Source organism: Typopeltis vanoorti, chromosome 22 (genome assembly GCF_054136105.1).
Source record: "Typopeltis vanoorti isolate ZY-2024b chromosome 22, IOZ_Tvanoo_1.0, whole genome shotgun sequence".
NCBI lineage: Eukaryota > Metazoa > Arthropoda > Arachnida > Uropygi > Thelyphonidae > Typopeltis > Typopeltis vanoorti.
The window spans coordinates 14,295,635-14,316,283 of NC_143570.1; the positions used below are offsets into that span (position 1 = coordinate 14,295,635).

The 20,649-nt window shown below is 36.2% G+C and overlaps 1 protein-coding gene across 1 annotated transcript in view; it reads right to left on the reverse strand.

The window, feature by feature from the left end:
• Positions 1-20,649, reverse strand: part of LOC150094173 (methanethiol oxidase) — a 200,585-nt gene that overhangs the window by 151,055 nt on the left and 28,881 nt on the right. The window contains exon 3 of the mRNA XM_090411743.1: positions 1,562-1,747. Coding sequence (XP_090267869.1) covers positions 1,562-1,747 — 186 coding nt within the window. The remainder of the gene's footprint in view (positions 1-1,561; positions 1,748-20,649) is intronic.

The window sequence follows — 20,649 nt, forward strand, 5'->3', positions numbered from 1 at the left end:
CTGTTACTTACATACTATACAAATACTTATACTTGCATGGTCATTGTTGATCAGAAATGGAATTACTAATCCCTCACCTTCTCTAAATCTGTAAAAACATGTGCAGCAACTATTTAACTCTCCTTCACAGCTCTCCAAACTTATAAGACTCTTCATGCATTCTTTCTAGTGTTGTCTTCTGGAAGAGTCTTCCTCCCCCTCCCTACCTTTCGTATTTCCAAAGAAATATAATCTGCATGCTTTCAAATAAAATACTAGTACCAGTACACTTTACCTAGAATGTCAATCTGTTGAAATAAATATGCAATATTTGACTAAGTATGGATTTACTGTTTATGTAAGACTTGATTTAACATTGAATTTTTGTCCTACTTATTGGAATTTCAGTATAATTTTCAAATTAAACAAGTATATCATATGTTATTATTAGCTCATGTGTTTTCACTGTTGAGCCTTCCATTCAGTTTTCTCTGCTGTTTGTTTAACTTGAACATCACCCTGAAGATGCTCAAGACACTAAGGCAAAAATTCTATGTTATATAGAGCCTCACATAAGTAATAAATCCAAACTTAGTTGTTATTCATTTACTTATGCCAGCTTACAAATCAATTTTTCATGTTAATCAGTTCAAATCATTCTACAGAAATTTTACATCTCCCTTTATTTACTCTCTCAATTTGATATTAACTGGCAGGGCAATAGTAAATAATTATAATAAATTTAGTTTAATCCTTTATCCAAGTGTAAGCAAACAAAGTTTGTGCCTGAAGTATCTTCAGGACTGAGTCAACTTGTGGTAAAGGTGGACTAAGCTCTCATCACTTGTCTTAGTATCTCCCATAATGCAAAGCTCATCTCCTTGCGGACATGTATAATGCTATGCATTAAAGGAAGGGCCACTACCCAGACCGGTTTCAACCTTTATTGAGGTCTCATCAGTGGGAGCCAGACCCAGAGGTGGTGATACTAAGGTGGAAGTAATGGATAAGTCATATTTACCTATACAAGTTGCCAAAGGGTGTCTCACCTTATTATTAAATAACTCTGGATTAGAGAAAGATGTTGGAAGTTTTTTCCCACTTGGTTAGACTATAATAAATTTAGTTTAATCCTCTGTCTATCACCCATCTTTGTCATACCTTAACACCAGCTTAATATCTAAATGCCTTTGTAAATTAAAGCAACATCAGTATACAGCCATTTTCCTTATCAAATGCAAATGTTGCTTTATTATGGAAAATAAGAAAATTACTAAGAAAAAACTCCTCTTTACAAATCCCAGCTGTTCCCACTGAGTTGTCATATCCTTATCTACCTATTCCTGAATTTTGGACAAAGTTTGCACCAATTACTTTTTTTTTTTTTTTTTGGCAATACCTTAACTGCTACTCCTGAGATAATGACTACTCTGTTATTATTTCAACCTTTGTCTTGGAAATCCCTTCATGCTACCTTCTTTTCATCATTATGTAATATAATAAATGTACATAATAAATATTACGTTCATAAAAAAAATTAAATATATAACATATATCATTACAGATGATTGAAATACAATACCTTAAAAAGACAAGGAGCACGTGGGTTTGTACCTGTATCAACAACATAAATGCGGTCACTATTTAATGAAGGCATAATTAACCTGTTGCGGCACTTGGCACTGTCTTGATGACAACTACTACAAGCATTCCAACCTGTATGGTGTAATTCATCACCATAATTACCAACAGGAAGACGATGGATGACCTATTTTAATTAAATATGAATCTTAAAGTAATTCATTTATAATATATTTCTTTTATTCTTATATACTGTTTATTCAATTTAAAAATTTGAACAATACTAATACACTGATAGGCATAGCATCACAAGCAGTTGACAATGGCTAAAAACCTGGCAGCTGACATTAACTGCTTTTCAAGAAAACTGATCATAAGATCCAAAGAGATTAGCAACTTTTTTTATTATTATTATTTTATAAAAATATCAAATCTCTTTGGATTTTCCTTATGATCAATTCTGACTGATCATAAGAAACATCCTCTCAAGAACAGTATTTAAAATAAAGAAAACAAAGGGCTGAAATACTTTTAATTAATAGTCTCTGTGTTAATACATTTTAGCCAAACTACAAAAACATGAAAGAAAATTTTATGCCAAGGAAATCAAAGTCTAAAACGTTTCATCACATATCAACTAGCTGCTGATAATAATAATAATTATTATTATTATCCAGGCCTCCATGGAGTCAAAAGGCTCATCGTGGGAGGTCATTTTTAGGAAACACAAAGTTTATCATACCACTCCTTGAACCCATTGATCGTTCCTGCTCTAACCACTCTCTCAGGCAATGCATTCCACGATTCAACCATGCAAAGAAACCACTCCTCATCCTCACAGCCTCCTTTCGTAACTTCCAGGGATGGCCCCTTGTCATCACTCCTTCCTGCTGTTCGACCAAACAAAAGAACTCCCCTGTAATTGCCTCTCAACAGTTTAAAAGTCTCACTCATATCACCTCTCCTTCTTCTATCCACCAAACTCTGCAGTCCACATTCCCTCAGCCGATCCTCATAACTATCATTGTACAGTCCTGAAACCATCTTTGTTATCCGCCATAGTACCGTTTCCACAGTTAATTTATCCCCCTTCAAATCCTGAGGACCAAACCTGAGGACAATAATTTAAGGTGTGGTCTGATCAGGGTCTTATACAATGGAATGATAACTCTTTTATCTCTGCGGGTCAGTGTCTTTCTCAGTATTGCAGCAATCCTCTGGGTTACCTTCACCACCTTTGCAATATGCTCCCTGAATTTCAGTTTTCTATCAATCATCACCCCCAGATCTCTTGTCTCCCCCTACTTCTTCCAGTGTAGCTCCACCAATCGAGTATGCATCCTCCCATCGATGGTTCCCAAACTTCAAGACTACATTTTGTGCATTAAACCGACACCCCCATTTATTTGCCCATCTGTCTAGTTTATTCAAATCCTCTTGCAGGGCTGCCACATCTGCACTATTACTGATAACCCTTCCCAAAGGTTCACATCATCAGCAAACAACTGAATATCCCCTTGCAATCCATTGAAAATGTCATTGATATAAAGGTTGAACAATATGGGTCCCAGTACCGAGCCCTGTGGAACACCTTTTAACCTTCTGCCTCCTTGATATTGCCCTACCATACACAACTCTCTGATACCTATCAGACAGCCAATCCTGAATCCAGCTGACTAACCTGACATCTAAACCCATGTGCTGCAACTTAAATATTAGCTTATCATGCGGCAACCTGTCAAATATCTTTGCAAAATCTAAAAAAATGGCAGTATATGCCTTTCCCTCATCAACTGCTCTTGTCACTTTATTATAAAAGGCAATCATATTACTAAAGCAAGAGCACCCCTTAACAAATCTATGTTGATTCTCACAGATAACATTACCTTCATCTGTCCAATGCGGTATATAGTCCCTCACTAATTTCTCCAAGACATTAACAACTACTGATGATACACAAACTGGCCTATAATTAGATACTTCCAGTCTGCTACCACCCTTGTGCAGCGGCACTATCTTACCTTCCGTCCATTCCTTGAGTACCTTTCCCACAGGCAGATTTTTATTGAAGAGCCAGGTCAACGGAGCTGTCAGTTCTTTAGCACATTCTCTCAAAACCCATGGTGAAATACCATCCAGTCCCACAGCTTTACTGATATCCAGAGTACTCAGTATTTGGAACACACTCTCCTCTAGAACCTCTAAACCCTGAACCTTCCCTATCCCTCTAGTATTAAAAATTTCTTCTCCGGGATGAAATACTCCAATAAAGTGCTCATTGAACAACTCCACTATGTCCTCTGCATCAGTCACTCTATTCCCATTTATATCCCGCAGTGTCATTCTTCCACAATCATTTCTCCTCCTACTGGCCACATAGCTAAAAAATTCCCTAGGATTTTCTTTGGATCTTAGTGTCAATCTCTTCTCATATTCCAGTTTTGCCTTCCTCACCATACTAATCACTCTCCTGGCCTGCGTCTTATATTCTTCGTGTATCTGCCCTCCACCTCTCTCCTTATATCTCTTCCATAATCTCTTTCAACTGCAGTTCCTGTTTGATACTGTATGTCATCCACTTTACACCAAATTGGGTCCGCTTCTTCACTTGTGGAATGCAGCTTACTATTGCTGCTAACAAATATCCTTTCACAATTTCCCAAGCACTAATGATATACTGGCCTTCCAATTCTCCCTCCATGGAACTGCCCCTAGTTGATACCTAAGACTATTATAATCACCTGCTTTATAATTCCACATATGTTCCCTTTTCTTTGATACACCTGCATGTCTATTCATCTTCCAAGTCAAAACCACATGGTCACTCTCTCCAACTGGTGGGAGAGATGTCATCTCACTTATTATCAGCTCTTCTGATGCTATGACCAAATCCAAAATTCTTGAACCTCTTGTTCCCTCTATTACATGTTGCCTAAGACATTTGTCCCTCAAGAATTCTAGAAATTCCATCCCCTTATTACTACATGCATTTTCCTCTTCCCAGCTTATACTGCTGTAGTTAAAATCTCCCATAACAATCATTCTTCGTGCACTTGCCAAGCTCAACTACCTAAACATCTCCTGCTCCCCACCCTCTGTGCTCCCTGGTTTATAGCAACACCCCACTAAATATCCTGTCTTGGCCACTTCTATCTCACACCATATGCTTTCAAAACCATTAGTGTCACTGCCTTCCAAAACCTCTACTCTTAGAGGACATAAGTCATCACTTATCATAAGCAGTACTCCACCACCATGTTTTCCTTTCTTATCCTGCTGAAAAATGCCAATAATCCCAATGATCTTTGGCCAGGATGATGCTATCAGCACCAAAAATTCATCTCCTTTATTTTGGATACTCCTGACATAGTATAGAGCATAAAAATGTCACTGCTTCTATACCTATCATTGTCCTCTCTCGACCCCACTGGACTCAGTGTTATCTAATGTCGTCCCCCTTCTCCCAAGCACCCATTCCCACAAGAGGCCACCCCCTGCTACTATCCACCCTGGGAATTCTAGTTTCCCTGCATTGACACACTGACTTGTTCAGAAAACAGCAATCTTTCCAGATACCTTTGTCCTTCCTCATTCAAATGCAATTCAAATTCATAAGCAGCTAAAATACTTCCAAGTGTTATGGCTTAAATGCTGGAAGAGCATCACATTGAAGGTTTAATGGAATATTTACAGCACTAGAAAAGGATTAAAAACTAATTTTAATGCTTCCAATATTTTGTCTCAGTCACTGAGACATCTTCAGGGATTACAAATAACTCTTGTAATACACACACACACACACACACACACACACAAAGGCAACACAATATTAAATGAAACATCTATCTAGGTGGTGTGCCCTCTATGAGTGTTTGTAGGTGGTCTAGGATGTAAAGTGGGACCTCTGACAATTATTGTTTCCCAAATTTCAATTTTATGCATCTGTATTTATTTAAATTCGGTTTTGATTTCTGAATGCCACTACAGATTCTAAAAATCACCGTGCTCCACCATAGTAAATTTTAAAAGGAAAGACTGTTTTTAGAATCTGCACCTGCACTCAGAAATCAACTGAATTTAAATAAATACAGATGCATACAACTTCCCAAATTTTGGGAAACAATAATTGTTAGAGTCCCATTTTACATCCTAGGCTACCTATAAACGTGCATAGAGGGCACCACCTAGATAGGACTTTAAGAGTCACCGACGTGTTTCATTTAGTATTATGCCATTTTGTGTGTGTGTGTGTGTGTGTGTGTGTGTGTGTGTGTGTGTGTGTGTGTGTGTGTGTGTGTGTGTGTGTGTGTGTGTGTGTTACAAGGGTTATTTGTAATCCCTGAAAATGTCTCAGTGACTGAGACAAAATATTGGAAGTATTAAAATTAGTTTTTAATCCTTTCCTAGTGCTGTAAATATTCCATTAAACCTCCAACATGATGAGCTAAAATACTTATGAACATAAGAACTTGTTACTTAGAGCACTTTGTCTGATAAAAGCTTTTATACAGCGAATTCTGTATTATCTGTGGTATCAACAGTAACTTAAATGACATACATCATCATCATCAGTCAACCAAACCTGATGTTCTGTTTCTGACTGAACCTCAAATTTCTGCTAAACCAACTACAGTGCATCTTAACTGTCTAAATTACACTCTGTATGACTCCTGCCATAAAAAAGTGCTGTAACAGAGCTGTGAGCCCACAATTGCTGGGTATGGAAATGAAAAACCAGCATGAAATCCAGCAAATTTGCATTCATCCAAAGTTATTGTCTGGTGGAGATTTACAGTTTCATTTATCATTGGACCATTCTTCTTTGAGGACATTTGCCATTTGGATCATGTGACCTGCTCGGTTACTGCAATATGATAAATAATTTTGTTGTGCCACAGCTACAGCAGTGCCTGTGCATGGATTCAATCATTTCACGCAGCATGGGATCCCTCCACCCATCAGCTAATCTGTACAGAAGGTTCTTCGAGAACAGTTCATGGAAGCCAGAGTGATCAGCCGTGTTTCCCCCCACTGCATGGCAGCCTTGTTCACCTGATTGATCCCCCTGTGACTTCTGGCTCTGGAGATTTCTCAGAGTTTATCGGGATCATTCTGATAACTTGCCAGCATGCGCAACATCAGTCCCGACTGACTGCTTTCTGCCGTTGAACACACTGTTCAAAGGATGCAGTTTGTGGCACACTAGGAAGGGCAGCACATTGAACAGTACGGCCTGTGAATGCATAATGGAAATGAATAAAAATGTGTTATGCTTGTGTCACTTTCCTCCTCCTTACACAGAAAAATTACTATGTTTACATTCAGTACATCATACAGTGCACTGCAGTGAATTTTCGAACTACTTTTTTCCTCCTCAGATACTACTTCTGCATGATGCACAATGTATTCCTACAAATTTTCGTAGCATTTGGATCACTAGATGACACTCCACAAGGTGTTAAACAGGATACTTTAATTTTGATCATCCTGTATTTGATAGGCTCACCAACTTAAATGGCCAATCATATCACCCTCCTCCTATCTGCCAAGCTCTGAAAACTACATTCCATCAATCTGTTCTCATAATCAGTAATCCAGAGACAGTCTTAGTTATCTGCATGAGCTCTTTCTCTCTCTCCATGTTTTCTTATGGCCAATATAGCCAAGTAACCAGATCTGTGCACAGAAATCCAATGAGGCCTAATTAGAACCCTATACAGCGAAACTATCACCTCCTTAACCATACATGTCAGTGTTTTTACATTATAGTAAGTAATCTCCTTGATAACCCTTACAACTTTCATGGTGTGTTCTCTGAACTTCAGTTCCCTACGTGCCAGGATCTCCAAATCCCTTGCCTGCTCCTAAAGCAAGTTCCTCCACTATTGTAAACCTCATGCCAGATTTTCTGGCCAAAGTGCATAATTTCACTTAGCAATGCTACAACCTCCATACCCAACTTACTGGCTCCTATTAATCAACCATCCCTGGAACCAATCTACCAAATGATTGTCCATCCCCATCCAGTTCAATGTTGATGGCATTAGTTTATCATGTAGTACTTGATCAAATGCTTTAGCAAAATCCAGATAAATCACTATATAAGCATCTAACCTGGCTAATACGCTAGTTACACTATTATAAAATGTACCCAAATTACTAAAGCATGACATCCCCTTAACAAATCTATTCTGCTCTCTCTCGAAAGATTTCCATTCCCATCAATCCAGGTCTGTATTCCGTCTTTAACCAGCCTCTCTAACACTTGCACCACTACATTTGATATACACATTTGCCTACAGCTTGACACTACTGATATGGATTCTCTCTCTCTCTTATGCAATGACATGTACATTTTTTTCTTTCACTTCTCTGGGACAATTCCTGTTGCCAGACACCTGTTGAACAACCAAGTCAAGGGCATGAGCTCCTCTGCAAATTCCCTTAATGTACATAACACACTTGGAAAATGATCACTCAGTAACTCAACTATTTTGTTTGCTTCTGTCATCCTTCCATAATTAATCATTCGAGTCATCCTTCCATAGTCATTCTTCCTTTTACTTGCCACACAGTGAAAGAACTCTTTGGGATTCCTTTTGGCCTCATTAGCTAGTTTTCCCTCATAATTAGATTTGGCTTTCCATACATGTCACCATTATTCCTTGTACTGTTTATGGGTTTGGTGTTCGCCTGATTATATATCTTCCACAATTTCTGCTATTTTTTCCCTACAAAATTTTTATGCAATGCGTGCTCTGATGACACAGTTTGTTACAATTATCTGCTCTGTAGTTCTAGTTCCATATACATATCCCTTCTTAAGAGAAAATTCTGCATGTCTGGCAATCTCTTAGGTCAAGATCACACGTTCCAAAGTAAAGTGTTTCCCAAGTTTCATTTCAACAATTTCTCAGCATCTTCTCAAGCATGCTTGTATAAACCTTACCTGGAACACTAAATGGAGAATTCCTATTCTAATCTTTACATTGGTTTATTTCCCCCCCCCCCTTTATACAGATGACCACAATAAGCTTAACTCCAATCATATGGAATTCAAACTTCTGATCAGTCCTTCTGAATCATGCAGCATAACCATTGTAAATCTATTATACTCCATATTTGAGCATTTATTTGAGCATGCAATTCCAGTTGCATGCCATCGCACTACTACCCGATGTGTTGATATAAAATCATTACTGCATTTCACTTAAATTTTATATCAAGTGAGTTTTGTCATTGCTTATCTCATTAAACATTTCAAAGTAATTATCTAGACATCCATAATAACCTTATCTTCAGTTTTTATGTTCCTTTTACAGTATACTTTCTACAATTTCTAAGCTCTTTGAATAGCCTCCAGAACAATTTGTCATGAATAGTTATAATTAAAATGCACTTGCAACTTCTAATGGTAGCATATTCCACATACAATATGCTACAAGAACTTCAACCTCACATGCTTCCTAACTACACCTTTAGTCAGTTTTCAGGCATTAACCTAATTTCTGTCTGCACTTGCCAGAGTTACATGTGTATCTATAATGTAAGATCCCTACTAACTTGTATATTTCTATCATATGTCCTCTCTCTGTCTGTTCTCAAACTTTAAAGAGCACATTCCATAGAAGAGTTACCATCCTCATTTCCTGCTTGATCATTTCAGCTATTTTCTAAACTCCTCAGACCCTAGGTATATCTACATACAGTAGTCTAGATGTGGTCTTATGAAAGCCTTATAATGAGGAAGAATAACTTTTTTTCTTACAAGTTACTGTTATTTTCAACAGTTCTTTTCAAGGGTCTGTAATATATCTTATGCACCTCCAGTTCATCTACTGCTATTGTGACATCAGTCCCAATCTCACTTGTTACTGCAATATCCTCACATGGATGACGCTTAGCAAAATGAACACTCAGTGATTCAGCCATTCATCTGCTTCTTTATCATTTGCATTCATCAAAATGATTTACCATAATTATTCTTCCTTTTACCTGCTACATACTGAATGAATTCTTTTGGATTTCCTTTGGCTTTCTCTTTGATTCTTTAACTGGCTTTCGTGGCTTTCACTACTAATATCCTCTTGTACTCTGATTCTGCCTTCTGTACCATAATGGTCACCTTCTGGCCTTTGCTTTGTACTGATTATGATCACCTTTCTCTTCAAATTCCTTCCACAAACTTTTCTATTTTTGCAACTCCTGCTTAATGATGCTACTTATCCATTAACCAAGGTGGTTAATTTATCCTTCTGACTCTAGATATGCAGTCTGCTATTAAAGGGTTCTTCTTTCAAGAAACCGTTTACCATTTCAAACCATACATTATGAACAACCAAACCTTGAAGTGTCTTATACTGACAATGTTCCAAGCAGTCTTCTAAGATGGCCATAATTACCAGTTCTGTAATTTCACAGAAAATTCCACATGTTTAGCCACCTTCCAGGTCAAGACCACATGATCCATCTCACCAACTGGTGGCAACATAACCACCTTGGTTACAGACAGATCCTCTGATGCAATTACTAAATCCAGCACTATCAAATCCCTGTACCTTCCATCACATACTGCTTCAGGTAATTATTCCTTAGTGCTGCATAAATTCCATTTCCTTCCTCCCCTCCATAATGTGTCCTTTTCTCCTTCCAATCTATGTTCCCAATAGTTGAAGCCCACCCCCAATAATAATCACTGCTAGATCCACAACTACCCTTACACTTTGAATTAGCCATTCTGATTTTTTACCTGACCATATTCAACATTTTCACACACACACCTGCTTCAGTATCTGCACACTCATTCACTCACCTGCTCCCTTCAAAAGCTCTAATTTCCCTAATACCCTTACACTTTGAATTAGCCATTCTGATTTGTTACCTGTGGTAGCATATTGAATATTTTATGTTCACACTTGCCTCATTGGTACTTGCACACTCATTCACTCACCTGCTTCCCTCAACAGCTCTAATTTCCTTAATTTTGCACATCCAGTCTCATTCCATTAAGCAGCACTTTTTCCAAATCCAAACCAAATCTATTCAAGTGCAAACCTTATATGTCGACACATTCACAAACTCCACATTATTCCTTCTGCATAATCTACGTATCGATTCATTTGCAATCACAGTCCTCCTTGTCAATACACTTCTATCATACAATGGCAATACGTTCACTTTTCTCTTTTGCTAGCATGCAGAGTAGCATGGCAGCATTTACTGCTAGCATGTACTGGTACAGTATCCTAAACACCCCTTGAGGGTACAGTGAAAAGAAGATTCCTGACCTTATAAGGTTTCTGCCTGGCTCTTATAAATAAAGCTAGCACAAGTCTTTGAAATTGGTTAACTAAACTGTAATAAATATGACATGAAAATTGGCAATAAAAAAACAAACTGAAAATAGGCAGAAACATAGAACACACTATATATTCTTAATGGATAACCTAAGTCAAATATTTCAGCTATTCAGGAACAATTTTTTACTGAAGATGGCAAGTTAAATATCAAAATAAACAACAAAATAAGCAAAGCTGGTATGGTGGGCAATCAGGTGAATAAATGTATATCGAATATGAGATAAATTAGAAAAAAACTAGCAATATACAAGACCATGTTCAAACCAATTTTAAATTATGGATCTGAGAATTCAGTTAGAAACAAAAGAAGAAAATCACTCTCTAATTTTTATGAAAAATATTAGGGAAGTGATTTTTCATGTGATTGTGCTATGAGTGTCAAATCATATGAAAAATGAAAATATTATGAAAGAACTTGATATTGTTAGCATTCAAAAATATGAAATGAAGCTAATCCATGATGTGTCATTTAAACAGAATGGGGAGGGGGGGGGGGATTGACAAAATGAGTGTTTAATACCAGAATGGCAAAAAAAAAGATCCATAGGAAGAGCATGATTTAGGTAGATAATGAAATTAGAAGTGCATTCAAAGACTGAAATATAAGATCTGATAATATTGTAGATCTAAAAAATAACAGACTAATTTAGAAGAAAAGTGTTATTCTGAAGTTAGTAATAATGTAAACTTAATCATGTCTTACTAGCAGAGCATCCCATATACACCTTGAAGGCACACTGAAAAGAAGGTCCTTGCCCTCTTAAGGTTACTGTCTGGTCTCTGACAGTTCAAGAAAAAGCTGTCAGGCCAGTAAAATATTGATTCTTCTGGCCTGATTGGCCCATTGGATAATATACCTACTCTTCAAACAGGCTGTAGATTTCGATCCCACCATGGGCCACATGGATGTTTGTAAATGTCAATATTCTGCTAAAACTATCCTGCTTACTGGAGGTATGGAGCTTGAAAAAAGCTCCATGTTTAGTGTCAAGAGCATAGTTTTTGGATTACCTAACCCTTAGCCTACCTGTCATACCAGTGTTGGTATATGTGTACAACTTTCATGAGTGGATTTCACAGAAATAAAAACATAAAAAAACAAACTGATGATGACAATAAGTAAAACCTATATCTGAAAATTAAATCTCAAACCATATGCTGGAATAGTTGCATTTTAGAATGCTATTATTATTAACACCTGACCTCCATGAAATCAATTGTCACATAAAGTTCATCAAACTGTGAACAAATTCATTCCATGTATCTGCATTTGAGGCATTGTATTCTACTAACCAACTACTCTCCATAATTCTGCCTGCAGTATTTGATGGGTGGATTGAGTAGCTCAACGATACTGTTGCCAGGCCCAAGCCAAGATAAAGGAGGAGGGTTTGGCAATGAGCTAACAACCCATTCCTATAAAAAATATTTTGTTGCGAAGGCTAAACAATATGAAACCGGACTGACATTATGGAAACGACGTATACAAAGGAAAAGATTAGCGAGGAATATTATGAAAATCAGAACATGGAATGTTAGACATTATTACAGACTGGTAAAATGCAAATGTAGCAGAAGAATTATTCAAATATGGTATGGATATCACAGCCTTACAGGAAATAAGATGGAAAGGACAAGGAATAATTAATAAAAAAGATTATAAGTTATACTTCAGTGGTCCTATAAAGCAAGGAGTTGGTTTTATTATAACAAAAAAGGTCCACAAATGAATATTAGGATTTACACCAATAAATGAAAGAATATGTAAAGAATGTATTAAAGTAAATTTCATAACAATATATTTATAAATGTTTATGCTCCAATTGAGAAAGCTAATGAAAAAATTATTGAAGAATTTTATGATGATTTACAAAATGCATGTGAAGGCATACCAAAAAATGATGCTATAATTGTATTAGGAGACTTTAACATTAAATTAGGAAAGGAAGATATATATAAAGAGATGTTTGGAAGATATAGTCTACATGAACAAACTAGTGATAATGGTAATAGAGTTGCTCAATTTGCAACATCTAATAAATTAAGAGTAATGAGCACAAACTTTCTACATAAAAGAGAGTGAGGAGTGGTTTCTTTTTATGGAGGGTGGTTGAACCATGGAATGCATTGCCTGATGGAGTGGTGAGAGTGAGAACGGTCAATGAGTTTAAGGAGTGGTATGATAGACTTTGTGTTTCTTGGGGGGGGGGGGGGGGACCTCCCCTCGATGAGTCTTGACAGACTTTGTGTTTCTTAGGAAGGACCTCCCATGATAAGTCTATTGACTCTGTGGAAGCCTGGATAATAATAATAATAATAATAATTTAGGAACATGGATTATTCCAGCTACTAATGAGTGTAATCAGACAGATCATGTCTTGATTTCTAAAAGATGGGTAACATCAATCATTGATGTAAGAGCATTTAGAGGGTGCAAACTATGACTCTGACCACATGTTGGTTGGTGCAAAATTGAGACAAAGAATATCAATAATAATAGAAGGAAATCAGAAAGAATTGAGAAATGAAATACTAAAGCTTTGACAAATAATTAGCCAGCCTGGTTGGCTGAGTGGTTAGCACATCCAGTCTCCAGCCAAAAGGATGCAGGTTTGAATCCTGCCGTTGGCATGGATGTTTGTGATTGTCTGTGGAAATACCAGTGGTGGTGGGCGATAGATGGTGTTGGTGTAGTTGTGGTTAGTTGTAGTTGGTGGAGACAGAGAGCTGTAGAGCAGGTGCCCTCCCTTGACGAGTCTTTGGACTCCACGGAGGTGTCACATAATAATAATAAAGAGACTATTAAATTATACAAAGCAAAAATAGAATAAGACATTAAAGAATTTGAAAATCAAAATAATAATTATTATTATTATTCAGGCCTCCATGGAGTCAAAAGACTCATCATGTGAGGTCATAAAGTCTGTCAAGATTCATCGAGGGGAGGTCTCCCCCCCCCCCCAAGAAACACAAAGTCTATCATACCACTCCTTAAACTCATTGACCATTCTCACGCTCGCCACTGAATCAGGCAAGGCATTCCACGGTTCAACCACCCTCCATGCAAAGAAACCCCTCCTCACCCTCTTGATCACAGTTTTCTTTCGCAACTTCCAGGGATGGCCTCTTGTCATCACTCCTTCCCGCTGTTCAACCAAGCGAAAAACTCCCCAGTGTCAACCCTGTAACCACCTCTCAACAGTTTAAAAGTCTCAATCATATCACCTCTCCTTCTTCTATCCACCAAACTCTGCAGTCCACATTCTCTCAGCCGATCCTCATAACTATCCTTGTACAGTCCTGAAACCATCTTTGTCATCCGTCTTTGTATCCTTTCCACAGTTAATTTATCCCCTTCAAATCCTGAGGACCAAATCTGAGAACAATAGTCTAAGTGTGGTCTGATCAGAGACTTATACAACGGAATGATAACCCTTTTATCTCTGCAGGTCAGTGTCCTTCTCATAATTGCAACAATCCTCTGTGTTACCTTCATCACCTTTGCAATATGTCCTCTAAATTTCAGGTTTCTATCAATCATCAACCCCAGATCTCTTGTCTCCCCTACTTCCTGCAGTATAACTCCTCCCACAGAGAATGCAGTATCCCAAACCTCAAGACCTTACATTTTGCTGCATTAAACTGAGACCCCCATTCATTTGCCCATCTATCTAGCTTATTCAAATCCTCTTGCAGGGCTACCACATCTGCACTATTACTAATAATCCTTCCTAGCTTCGCATCATCCTCAAACAACTGAATATCCCCTTGCAGTCCACTGGCAATGTCATTGATATAAAGGTTAAACAATATAAGTCCTAGTACTGAGCCCTGTGGGACCCAACTTGTAACCCTTGCCTCCTTCAAACTGCTCCACCATACACAACTCTCTCTGATACCTATCAGACAGCCAATCCTGAATTCAGTTGACCAATCTGACATCCAGACCCATGTGATGCAACTTAAATATCAGCTTATCATGTGGCACCCTGTCAAATGCCTTCGCTAAGTCTAAGAAAATTGAAGTATATGCCTTTCCCTCATCTAATGTTCTTGTAACTTTATTATAAAAGGCTAGCATATTGCTAAAACAAGAGCGCTCTTTCACAAATTCATGTTGACTCTCACAGATATAATTTAAAAAAAATTATAAATGCAGCAGAAGAAATAATAGGGAGATAAAAGAATAAAAAGGGAATAGTTTGATGATGAATGCAGGAAAGCAATAGAAATTAAAAATAAAGCGAGAAAGAAATATATATATATATATATATAGATTTTTTTTTATTTATTTATTTATTTATTTACAAAGAAATACAAGAGCTAATAGAGAAAAATATCAAGAAAAGAGAAAGGAAGCAAATAGATATGTAATCAAAAGAAAAAAGAGATGATGATGAAGAGGAAAATAGAGTTAATAAGTGAATATAATAAAAACAAAGAAATAAGAAAATACTATAAAAAAATTAATTCACTAGCACAAAATTTTAATCCTCAAATAATAGGATGCAGGAATAAAGAAGGGGAAATAACTGAAAAAGAAGAAGTCATGAAGAGATAGAAAGAGTATTTTGAAGAATTGTTGTCAGAAGAAGAAAATTAAAGATAATGAAGATGAAGATAGTAATTTGAGCGAATTTAGAATAAAGAAAGAAAATAATTGAGATGTGGAATGAAGAAAAATTACCAGAGGAATGGAAGATAGGAGTGATTCAACCAATATATATAAAAAGGAAGTTAAACTGAATTGTAGCAATTATAGAGGAATCACATCACTATATGTAACATAGAAAATTTTATCAAGTTTAATAAATAGTAGATTAGAATCATATACTGAAGAAATTTTAGGAGATTACCAATCTGGTTTCAGACCAAACAGATCTACCACTGATAATATATTTATGTTAAAGAATATACACGAAAAATGTATGGAATATAATATAGAATTATATAATTTATATATTGATTTTAAACAGGATTTTGATAAAATAAATAGACAAAAAATGATTAATAGTCTTAAAAGATTGAGAATCCCACAAAAATTGGTTAGAATGATTGAAACAGCACTGGGAGGATCTAAGGCAAGGGTTAAAATACAAGGCGAGTTAACAGAAGCATTCGGAATAAGTTCCAGAGTGAGACAGGGAGATGCACTGTCTGCAAGTTTGTTTAATTTGACACTTGAACATATAACAAGAAGACTCAATATGAGAGGCTATATTAATAATAAATCTGTACAGATTTGTGCATATACAAATGATGTTGCAATAATTAGTTGTACCAAAAAAGATTTAGAAAGTAAGTTTAAAGAATTAGGTTTAAATGCAAAAGAAGTTGGTTTACAAATTAATGAACAAAAAACTAAATATGTGCAATATGGAAGAAATGAAAATAGAATAGCCTCTAAATGTACTATAGATGGCTATAATTTTGAATCAGTAAATCATTTTAAATATCTAGGATCCCTAATAATAATAAGGAATAACATAGCGGAAGAAATAAATAATAGAATAATAGCTGGAAATAAATGCTATTATGTGCATAAAGGATTATTGGGTAGTAAAGTTGTAGATAAGAATTCTAAACTAAAAATGTATAATTATTATTATTAGGCGACACCTCCAGGGAGTCTAAGGGACTCATCGAGGGGAGGGTACCTGCTCCACAACTCTGTCTCTCCACCACTCAATCCACCAACTACAACGAACTGCAACTACCATCATCATCTAAACCAACACCATCCACAGCCCACCACCACCACTGGTATTTTCACAGACAATCACAAACATCCATGTCCATAGCAGGATTCAAACCTGCAGCCTTTTGGCTGGAGAGCGAATACACTAACCATTCAGCCAACCAGACTGATTATTAGACCAATAATAACATATGGATGTGAATCATGAACCCTACCCCAAAAAGAAGAGAATAGATTAAGTATTTTTGAAAGGAAAATAATGATTATTATGATAATTAATTATTAATTATTTAATAATTGATTATAATTATTAAATTAAGAATTATGGACCAATTAAAGACAAGAATGACAATTAGAGATTATAATAAATTTAGTTTAATCCTTTATCCAAGTGTGAGCAAACAAAGTTTGCATCTGAAAATATCTTCAGGACTGAATATGGTGTTGTACTACCTTAATGGGCTCAGTTAAGTGTTGTACTACCTTACTGGGATAAGGTGGTACAACACCATATTTAGTCCTGAAGATATTTTCAGGCACAAACTTTGTTTGCTCACAATTGGATAAAGGATTAAACTAAATTTATTATAGTCTAACCAAGTGAAAAATAAACTTTCAACATCTTTCTCTAAATCCAGAGTAATTTAATAAAAAAAGATGGCACACCTTTTGGCAACTCCTATAGGTAGAGATGACCTTGCTATTGCTTCTGCCTGGTATCTCCACCTCTGGGCCTGGCTCCCACTGAAGAGACCTCAATAAAGGTCGAAACTAGTCTGGGTAGTGGCCAATCCCTTAATGCATAACGTTATACATATCCGCAAGGAGATGTGTTTTGCATTATGGGAGATACTGGGATAGGAGTGTTGTTAGCTTGGTCCACCTTTGCTACGAGTTGCCCAGCGCTGTACTACCTTACCCAAGTAAGATAGTACAATACCATATTCAGTCCTGAAGATATTTTCAGGTGCAAACTTTGTTTGCTCACCCTTGGATAAAGGATGAAACTAAATTTATTATAGTCTAACCAAGTGAAAAATAAATTTTCGACAATTAGAGAATAAGAACAAATAGTGAAATTTACGAATTAATAAATGGAGAAGATATCGTTAATTTATTAAGAAAAGAATAGCATGGATGGGCAATTTAGAAAGGATGGAAGAAAGTAGAAAAGTTAAAAATATACATAAATGGAAAATAATTGGACAAAGAAGAAGAAGACCTAAAAAAAAAAAAGATGATTAGATGAGGTTGAGAAAGACCTTGGAATTCTTAAAGTTAAGAATTGGAAAAGTACTGCACTGAATAGAGTAGAATGGAAAAATAGTGTGAAGTAAGCCAAAACCTATAAAGGATTGTAGAGCTAAAAGAGAAAGAAAGAACCACTCTCTATGCAAGGAAATTGCTCCTTACTCCTTTGTTCACACCTTCCTCATACAGTTTTCAGGGATGGCCTCTTGTTCTACTCCTTCTCCCAATTCTGTAAAAAAATTTTTCCTCATTAACCCAGTAACAACCCCTTACCAACTTAAATATCTCATCCCCTATCTTCCTCCTCCTATTCATGAGGCTTTGCAAATTCCCTCAATCTATCTTCACATCCCACATTCCAAAGACCAGTTACCAACTTACTTAATGTCCTCTGTACCCTTCTAATATACCCTCATCAATATGAAAACCAGGTAGCCACATCTGTATACAGTAATCCATATGAGGCCTTATACAATGAAACCATAACCTCTTTATTTCCTCTATATCACTGTCATAATCAAATGTGATGACTTCACAACTTGTGTAATGTGAACACTGAATTTCTGCTTTTGTTCTGAAAATGAGTAGATGAATATATCTTTAAATGTAAAACCAAATTTGCAATGAATAAAGAGAAAGTTGGCAGTATGTATCTGTATATTCCTTATCTTTTATTATTTCTTTATAACTTTCCAATAAAATAGAATATTCTTTTCCTGTAATCATAACTAGGTTTTTGTATATTTAGGAAATGGAAAAACATCAAACTCGAATTAGGATAAAAATTTAAAAAATAATAATAATAATAAAGAAGGATAATAAACAAGTCTATATTAACAACATTTTTTTTTGGTTATGCATGGTGCTGAAAATGTTTTCACTGTAATAAAGTATCTTCATGAATGCTCCTAATACTGTATTATGATTTTAGTTCAAAAGTGTTTTCTTACATTCCTAAAATGAATATACCTAATGTTTCTCTTCATCAATAGATTTACACCTTATATGGACATAACACAAAGATATTTATCATGGTAAGCTACTCGTTAAAAATTTAATTAACATGAGTAATTTTATTTTTGAAGAAATTAGGTCTTTATGAGACAAAATATTACACTGATTCCTATCTTTAGAGGTCAAAGTAAATTATAAATGAGCTCACAATATTAATATGGATGCAAGCAAGACTTACTTGAGGTTAATATTTAAAAAAAAAAAAAAAGAAAAGAAAAAAGATCACTACTAATGACACTTATTTTGAACCAAGTCTTGATATTTGATATTTTAAATTCGGAACTTAATGAGATTATTCTCCACAATTCTAAAAATCGAAAGTGACTCAAAGCAATTAATGCTATGAGACAGCCACGTTAGCTAAGTGACTTATGGTTGTTAATTATGTGTGTTTTCCAGCTGGTTTGATATTATTGGGATCACCCATCTTTAGTTGAAGGACCTTATAAAAGGCTCTTCACATCCTAAATAGGATTTCAATCAAGGTCTTTCCAACCAAAGAACAAATGTAATATCATCCTACATGTTTCAGCAGGCATAATTAGCAATCTTTTCCTACATCCTTATGAGCAACTGCATCAGCTATCAGCATTCTCTCATTCACAGGTCACAGTTTCTATCACATTTCTATTCAGCACATTTCAGCAGGAATAATTAGCAATATTTTCCTACATCCTTATGAGCAATTGCATTAGCTATCATCATTCTCTCATTCACAGTTCACAGTTTCTATCACAAAAACTGGAAGATGTGCTATTGGAAATGAAACAGATATACAGGGTGTCCCAAAATTCACGGAAGAAGTAATTCTGATAGAAAACACAGGTTTTTAATTAAAAATTGTGATTTCTTATTCATTCATAAAGTATAGAGTATAGGGTTATGCATGGAATAGCATATCGGGTAAATGGCTTCCACGGCTTTGCTGGCACATACGCACTCTTTTGTCGAAATTTTCAATGACCGTTTTGCATAAATGTGGCTGAATTTCGTTGATACAGCGTTCAATTTTCCCCTTCAAGGCGTGGGTGGTCATGGGCTTGTTGACCTTAGACTTCAAAAAAACCCCAAAGAAAAAAGTCTAACGGCGTTAAGTCACATGATCTGGGCAGCCAATTCTGATCACCAAAACGGGAAATTGCACTACCAGGAAATGACTCATGCAGTAATTGAATTGTTTCTCGGGCTGTATGGAATGTGGCACCATCTTGTTGAAACCACATGTCATCCACATCCATATCTTGCAATTTAGGCAATAAAAAAAACTGGATTATCATGCCGCGATAGCGAGCACCATTAACTGTTATTGCCTTACCAGCAATAAGAAGATCCATTCTTCTTCGAAGAATGGACCGATCATACCTCCAGCCCAAAATCCGCATCAAACAGTGACACATTGTGGATGCATTTGTTTCTCAACAATCACTCGTGGATTTTCTGAACCCCAAATGCGACAATTTTGTCGATTAACGAAGCCATCAAGATGAAAATGACCTTCATCGCTGAAGATGATTTTGTTCGAAAAATAAGCATCCACTTGTTGTTGTTCCATAATCCATTCAATGAACTCTCTTCGCTGTGTGTGTGTGGTCAGTAGGCTTCAGTTCTTGAGTCAATTGAACTTTGTAAGCATAAAGATGCAAATCTTTCGTGAGAATACGCTGTAGAGAGCTTCTCGAAATGCCCAATTCAAGACCATGGTGCCGAATTGATGTTCCTTGACTCTCAGCAACACTCTCACGAACTGCTTCGATGTTTTCTGTTGAA